Consider the following 7,736-nt stretch of genomic DNA (forward strand, 5'->3'; position numbering starts at 1 on the left):
CCTCATGATGTTCCCCTGTATGCCTTCAAATAATTTAACAAAACGTTTCTCTTATGCTGACGCTCTTTTAGTTTATATACTGAATGAGTTTGTGATGTCAGTGACAGTCTTCCTGAAATAGGATAACTACTATACACGACATTAAATAATTTACTTATAACTATATTTTCTATACATATATTTACAATTAGATAATAGCACAACTCTTGAATTTTTAATCTATTGTTGCTTTTGTTAACATAAATTTAGTTTTTAAACAAATGAAGTGTTATAAAAATTAGTCATGATTTTTATAACACTTCATTGTATGAATTCTTTGTAGCCATGATTTTATTTTTGCTCAAGCTAGACAAATAAACAATTAACTTGGTCAAATTTATTTTTTATGATTAGTTTATTTGTATAACATATTTTTCAAATAATGTTCACAACAAATAAATAATAAATAAACTAAAATTTTAAGTAATTCTTATAATTTACAATATAAATTACCTTCATAAATTACACAGTATGGCACTCGTACACTATTATAATAATGTTAATAATTTATAAGAAAATACTGAAAATTAGACTAGGTATTTTAAAATTATGTTATGTTAAGAGTTAGTACAACCTTTGATTTAGCAACGAAAATAATAAATTAAACCTTAAACTTAATTAATAATTAACATCACAGCTGGACAACTTAGATTATAACACATTATACTGTAGACTCAAATTAAATTCAACAGACTTTTCAAGATTTTGTGTAATTGATCACAACCAATTCAGAACTTTTCTTATACTTTCTTGAAGAGCTCTTGTATTGCACAAATCTGCAGAGGTAACTTCTAACTTGAGACATTCGCTTGCTTTATAGCAGTTGTCCAAATCCGTTTTATCGAAGCAACATTTGATGCGTGCTATATCACACGGCAAAGTTGTTTTACTGGCATCATCAACTTTTGATACATTGTTAACTTCAGGTGTTGTTTTCAAATTTCTTTTTGCTTTAAAATTTATATTGATTTCGGGTGCTTTTTCGACATTTTCTGCTTGCAACTGGAGCTGAGGTTTGATAGTAGACAGTCTGGGAATGGATATCGGCCTGTAACCGTCATTCACGACTTCTTTTTCATCGTACATCGATCCGTTAATTAGTATTCCCCAATTTTGTCTTTTATCTTCCAAGTTAAATCTGTTGTCCAAAATGGGAACCTTAAGTCCATCTAATCCTATATGACTGGCTGCGAACCTATTATTTAACGGTGAAGGAGCTAATTCCACGGTTAGCAAGTGCAGAAGTCCCAAAGTAATAACGTACAGTGAAGTCATCTGAAAGTAAAATAAAGATTAGTAAATTTTGTATTCTGAAGGAGGTTTTTCTAATTATTTACCTCTGCGGGTCATGAGATCAGACAAATTTAAATAAAAAGTTTTATTAAGTAGAGTTATATTGAGTAGCAACTAGCAGTCAGCGGTGTTGGCATATAGCCTCGTGCTTCGAGGTACATGTAAAGTTCGGTGCGGTCCCTTTATACCTGAGGTAGGATTAGCGCGGTTCAGCGGACTATGACAGAATACAACTAAACTACCAACTAGCCTTAAGCCAAAACTGGCCGCCGAGACCAGTTATCGATCGGGAGGACAATACGTAAAGTAGAATACGAGTTGTAACTAAAGGTTGCAGTAAATGCAGATAATACAGTACTAAGTAAACGACTTAAGCTACACTCAGTGTGCATAATCAATATGTACTACATTGCTGACAAGAAAATGTTCTTATTATAGCCACAACAATTAATTAATAAACCGGTTCACATTCCAGTTGAAGGTCAGTTACACTGGCTAGGAATTTTCAAACATTTCCACTGACAATATATGCAATATTTTGTTTTTTTTTTAACCAAAAGATGGATTAATTCTACTGTTAACCCTTTTAACAAAGCAATGCAATTCGTAATATTTTTTTCACTCACAAAAGCTAGTCTTTTTGATTTAGGGAAATAGAATTCATTGCGAGAAATTTACGAATTAAAAACATTTTGAATAACTATGTTTTCTATGATTCTAGACGGGTCTAGAAATAGTTGTCCTTCACAATAAATACTCTGACTATGTTACTTAACACGTGACAAGAAATTGTAACTCACTTTTGTAACACTGTTGACACTATTTTACGTTAACGAAAATAATTAGTAGAATTACTACGTATAGACGTGTGATCTACTCAATGGTTATGTGGTATGTGTAGTAACAACTCTTTCGTTGGCAGTATAAATAGGTGCGAGCGGCGCATGCGTCAATAGCACTCTTACGTTTCGTTATTTGCACTTATTTTATGTCACTGCAGATAATGCGGGCGAAAAAAATGAATTCCCACGTTTAGTTATATCTACAGGGTTTTATTTGTCCTACAGTTGATAACAGAAATACGGTATTTTTAACCCGCTTATGTATATTGATTGGGAATCTATACTAATATTATAACTCTGAAGAGTTTTATTTGTTTGATTGATTGAACGCGCTAATGTCAGGAACTACTGGTCCGATTTGAAAAATTCTTTCAGTGTTAGATAGCCCATTTATCGAGGAAGGCTATAGGCTATATTTCATCCCCATATTCCTACGGGAACGGGAACCACGCGGGTGAAACCGCGCGGCGTTGCTAGTTTTAGTATAAGATAGCATTATTTATAAAATTAAATAAATAGCAAATTGAAGTCAAATACGAAGATGATTGAATTTAAACAAACAGAGAATAAAAGTATAGATAAATTGTCATAACTCGGTTTTTACATAATCTACATTTATTTTAATATTTCCCCATTCCCGTTTCCATAGGAATACGAGAATGAAATATAGGATAGAAGCAGGCGTTACTTTTTGGAAATTCATCATGAATATATAATGATTTATTTATTTTGCTACCATCCGAAAAGCCGACGAACCCTTGCGACAACGTCACCCAGGTCCGATAAAATACTCTCTACGTTGCAATTGCACGTTGTAGAGTCAACATCTCCTGATGCTCCGGTTTCGGGGTGAAACGTACGTAGAGAGTATTTTGTCGGACCTGGGTGACGTTGTCGCATGGGTTCGTCGGCTTTGCGTGGACGATAGCAAAATAAATAAATTATTATATATTAATAAAATATAGCTTATAGCACTCGGGGGTAATGTGGATTTTGTCGGACCTGGGTGACGTTGTCGCATGGGTTCGTCGGCTTTTCGCGGGTCATAAAAAAATAAATAAATTATTATATATAAATAAAATATAGCTTATAGCACTCGGGGGTAATGTGGCTTCCCAACAGTGAAAGAAATTTTCAAATCGGTTTAGTAGTTTCAGAGCCTATTCAATGCAAACAAACAATCAAATCATTCCTCTTTATAATATTAGTATAGATTGCAGTTTACATTAGCCACCTACGTACAAACAAGTAGACACACCCAGTAAACATTAAACGAATTTTTTTATGAATAAGAAGTGACCCTAGAATCCAGTATTTCCAATAAAATCTTATCTAAGGACAGATGAGTCAAATGTATGTGGACGACTAACGTCAATGAAGGTTTCCGGTCTAGCTAAGATAAGTATTTTTAAGTGGTTATCTGTTTTTTTCTGCTTGTCCACCTGGTGGGTATAATATTCTCGTTGCACTGATTCATTCTATAATTTTTAGAAATAACACACCCAGCAAGTATCGGACATTTATATACTTAAGAATATGTATATCTATTTAAATAACAGTATATGCAACAGTTCTTTGATCAGTTTATCAGACTCTATTTTAAGCTTATAACTCATCGAACTGACCTAGACGATATTTTTCTATTTAATTGATTTGAAATCAGGATGTGCTTTTCAATGTTTGGTTTCATTGGCAGTTTACATTATTCCTAAATTTGAAAAATTAACGTCATCAGATATTGAAGAAAAATGATAATTCTGAAATTCAACATCTTTCTTTCAATACAATATGGTTTCGTTTTTGTACGGACATCCAGAACCCTAAAACCTAAACATTTTAGAAGAAAAATAGAAAGATTCTATAACGTAGGTGGTAAACAGTAACTTGAGATAACTTAAAGTAAAAAGCGAATATTATCTTTTATATGTTTACCTTCATTAGGTGTAGGCCATTAAACCCCCTACCCCTACAATGCGTCTACCCTCCGCGTAGTAGAGGATGATAGAGTTGTCGCAAATCATAAGAAAATAGTAAAATTAAGAAGTTTTGTTGTGTATTAAATATCACCTAATCTACTAAATCTAATCGACCCCCATGACGCTTTAGTAACTGGAAATTTAGCATCTCAGACTCCTATTATCTTTTTCTTATACAATCGCTTCTCTGTTTATCGGTTTGTTGAAGTCGGTTTAAAATAGTGTCCGTCGTTATCAGGCGCCAGCTGTTGTATTTCCCGCGTAAGCAATCAATATTCCCGTATGGTTTGGGAATTTTTCATTTATTTATTTATATATTGATAACCTACTGGACTAAGTGCCTACGATATTTAGACGTACCCAAAGATTTGGGCGTACTCCTACTGTATATACATATATACATAATATATAAAAAAAACAATATCACTGCGAAAGAAATCCGAACGTCAGATTGACTTACAACTCGACATTGTAGCCGATATTTAGGCATTATTTGTTTAAATAACGTTCATTGATGACCACAATTAACATTGACTTGATTATAAACTTCCTCTTTTAACTTTATTAGGTCTATAGTTTAACTCATTTTAGTACCTTTTGGTTATTTATTATTAGTTTTTCAGTTTTGTGTAGGTATTAGTTTAGATTATAAGGTTGTGTTGGCTGGGTTCGTGGCGTTACCCAATCTGTGGTGGTGGTGGTGGTTATAAAAACCAAAATAGTAAATAGACAGCTGGCCGTTGTATACCTTTCAAATAGCCACCACAATACAAATTATTATCATCATTACATATTAATATAGTAGGAGACTCGTGATAGGCCAGTGGATGCCTCCGATTCCGGAGGGGTGTGGGTTCGAAATCGGTCCGAGGCATGCACCTCCAACTTTTCAGGTTTGTGCATTTTAATAAATATCACGTGTCTCAAACAGAGAAGGAAAAACATCGTGAGGAAACCTGCATATTAGAGAACTTTCTTTAATCTCTGCGTGTGTGAAATCTGCCAATCCGCATTTGGTCCCCTCTCATTCTGAGAGGAGACTCGAGCTCTGCAGTGAGCGAAATAAGGGTTGAGAATGATGATCTATAATATGCACGTAAATTTCGCAATCTAATTTGCTACGCATTTCAAATATAGTGTACAAAATATATGTATAAAATGGTCTGCTGCATTTAGTTCCCCAAAGAAATAAGACACAAGAATTTCATCCATCCATTGCACCAGTAACCTTCTTTCCTTACTGTTAAAAAGTCGCTACCTTACCCATCACGCGGAAACTACTGAATGAATTTAAATGAAACCTTTTTTCGAAGCGTTAGCGTTTGTAGAAAGAGAATCCACGTGCCATTTAACTACAGGCCCAGACCTTGTAAAGGATCATTGAAATAGGCTAATACTGAGGTTACTTACGGAAGTTTTTTATTCAACATCATCATCATCTCAGCTTTATTTAAGTTGGTTTCGATGCTATAATTTACACAATATGTACATTTTCAGTTGAATAACATATATTACTTTTGCCTACGTCTCTTTCTTCGAATAACGTTATAAGTGTTTTTATCAAATAAAACTCCTATGTAGTTGGGTAAAAATCATATGAGTAATATAAAATATACCTCTTTCCTCTTAATATTTGTATTCTTCTCTTTCCAAAGTAGCATCGAAGCTCGTGACGTCAACGATGTTTATGATAAGAGATTGAAGAACGTTTATTTATTACTCACTGGGAAAATACACTATAATAAGGGGTCGCAGGTTTGATCCCTGCTCCGGCAAACTAACTTTGTACCGTTGAAAAAAGCTTAGCTTCTATATTTACATGCGGAAAAGGGAACCCTTTGTATTTACTCAAGTGTGTCATAATCATCTATCTTTTTTTTACGTAGGGAAATCCTCGTGGATACCTTCTCACCACGGGGAGGCAAGAAGGTTATGTCGGACTTCCACCGACCAAAACCCCACGGTGTTCCGACTCGACGCCTGATGACTGAGCCACGGGAACATTTCATAAACTATCGCAACCGAGCCAGCATGATGAGCCAATTAAAATAGGTAGATGATTATGATAATCATCTACCTATTTTAATTGGCTCGCTGCAGAGCCGTGTCTCTCGTTATATGAGAGAGGTTTTGGTGCTAAGACCTTTGGCTGGTGGGAGCCTACGGCCGTGGGTAGTTACCACCCTACCGGCAAAGAGCCAAACGATTTAGCGTTCCGGTACCATGTCGTGTATAAACCGGAAGGGGCTTGGATGTAGCCCGCTTCCATCTTAGATTGAATCATCACATACATAGGTGAGATTGTAGTCAAGAGTAAAGAATAATACGTTCGGAATCCTAAAAAGATCCCACCCTGTTACGGTAATGGGCTTAGGAAACATGGTAAAAACTAAATAAATAAAAAAAATTGGTAGAGAAATTAAATATGGAATCCCAAATTCACCAACAAAATTTTCTGACGTTTTTTGAGAGGGACGAGGTAAACCCACACATTGTATATATTTTACACCAATGAATAAATTTTGTGTATCTTTGAACCAACTTTTCTGTACGTCCCTTCTCAATCATAGGCTAAATGTTGTAGTGAACTATTGTTAATGTACCTATAAAAATCATGATAAACCAATCTATTAATCTAAATATATCTATATTATAAATATGTAAAAGAAAGTCGTGTTAGTTACACTAAGTATTTATAACTCAAGAACGGCTGGACCGGCTGAACTGAAAATTGGTGGAGAGGTAGCTTAGAACTAGAAGACGGACTACTTAGGGCAGGGGTAGGGTTTCATGCGGACGAAGTAACGAGCGTCCACTAGTATTATTACTATTGACAGCCTCCGTGGCGCAGTGGTATGCGCGGTGGATATACAAGACGGAGGTCCTGGGTTCGATCCCCGGCTGGGCAGATTGAGATTTTCTTAATTTGTCCAGGTCTGGCAGGTGGGAGGCTTCGGCCGTGGCTAGTTACCATCCTACCGGCAAAGACATACCGCCAAGCGATTTAGCGTTCCGGTACGATGCCGTGTAGAAACCAAAAGGGGTGTGGATTTTCATCCTCCTCCTAACAAGCTACCCCGCTTCCATCTTAGACTGCATCATCACTTACCATCAGGTGAGATTGTAGTCAAGGGCTAACTTGTAAAGAATAAAAAATAAAAAAAATAAAAAAAAATGACCTAAAATAGAAATAAACACTGGCAGATAAGTTTAAAAAATTGGTTTTAGTGTTCTGTTATTCTTATTGTTTCATTTATTTTTTGTAATTTTATTGAAAACACAAACGCTCGGTTTTTACTCTTTTATTACAATAATATAGTTGTAAAACAGGCTAGTTGACACTATTTTTAAAGGGTAGTAAAATAGAAATAAAAACTGGCAGAAATGTTTAAAAAATTGGTTTTAGTCTTCTATTACTCTTATTGTTTCATATATTTTTTTGTAATTTTATTGAAAACACAAACGCTCGGTTTTTACTCTTTTATTACAATAATATAGTTGTAAAAAAGGGTAGTTGACACTATTTTCAAAAGGTAGTAAAATAGAAATAAGCACTGCAAAAAAGTTTAAAAAATTGGTATTAGTA

General features: G+C 34.7%; 2 protein-coding genes across 2 annotated transcripts in view; one reads left to right on the top strand and one right to left on the bottom strand.

Annotated features, from left to right (window-relative positions):
* The window catches only part of LOC112042848 (uncharacterized), a 232,794-nt gene that overhangs the window by 75,287 nt on the left and 149,771 nt on the right, over positions 1–7,736 (top strand). The window lies entirely within an intron of this gene.
* Positions 452–2,275, bottom strand: LOC112042849 (uncharacterized). The gene is made up of 2 exons (XM_024078023.2): positions 2,133–2,275; positions 452–1,314 (listed from the first exon to the last, which is right to left on the bottom strand). The coding sequence occupies exon 2, from the start codon at positions 1,312–1,314 to the stop codon at positions 757–759; it is 558 nt and encodes a 185-aa protein (XP_023933791.2). The 5' UTR covers positions 2,133–2,275; the 3' UTR covers positions 452–756.

This window comes from Bicyclus anynana, chromosome 12 (assembly GCF_947172395.1).
Source record: "Bicyclus anynana chromosome 12, ilBicAnyn1.1, whole genome shotgun sequence".
In the NCBI taxonomy this organism is placed as follows: domain Eukaryota; kingdom Metazoa; phylum Arthropoda; class Insecta; order Lepidoptera; family Nymphalidae; genus Bicyclus; species Bicyclus anynana.

Coding starts and splice junctions, on each gene's coding strand:
- LOC112042849 (XM_024078023.2), bottom strand. CDS start 1,314: ATGACTTCACTGTACGTTATTACTTTGGGACTTCTGCACTTGCTAACC.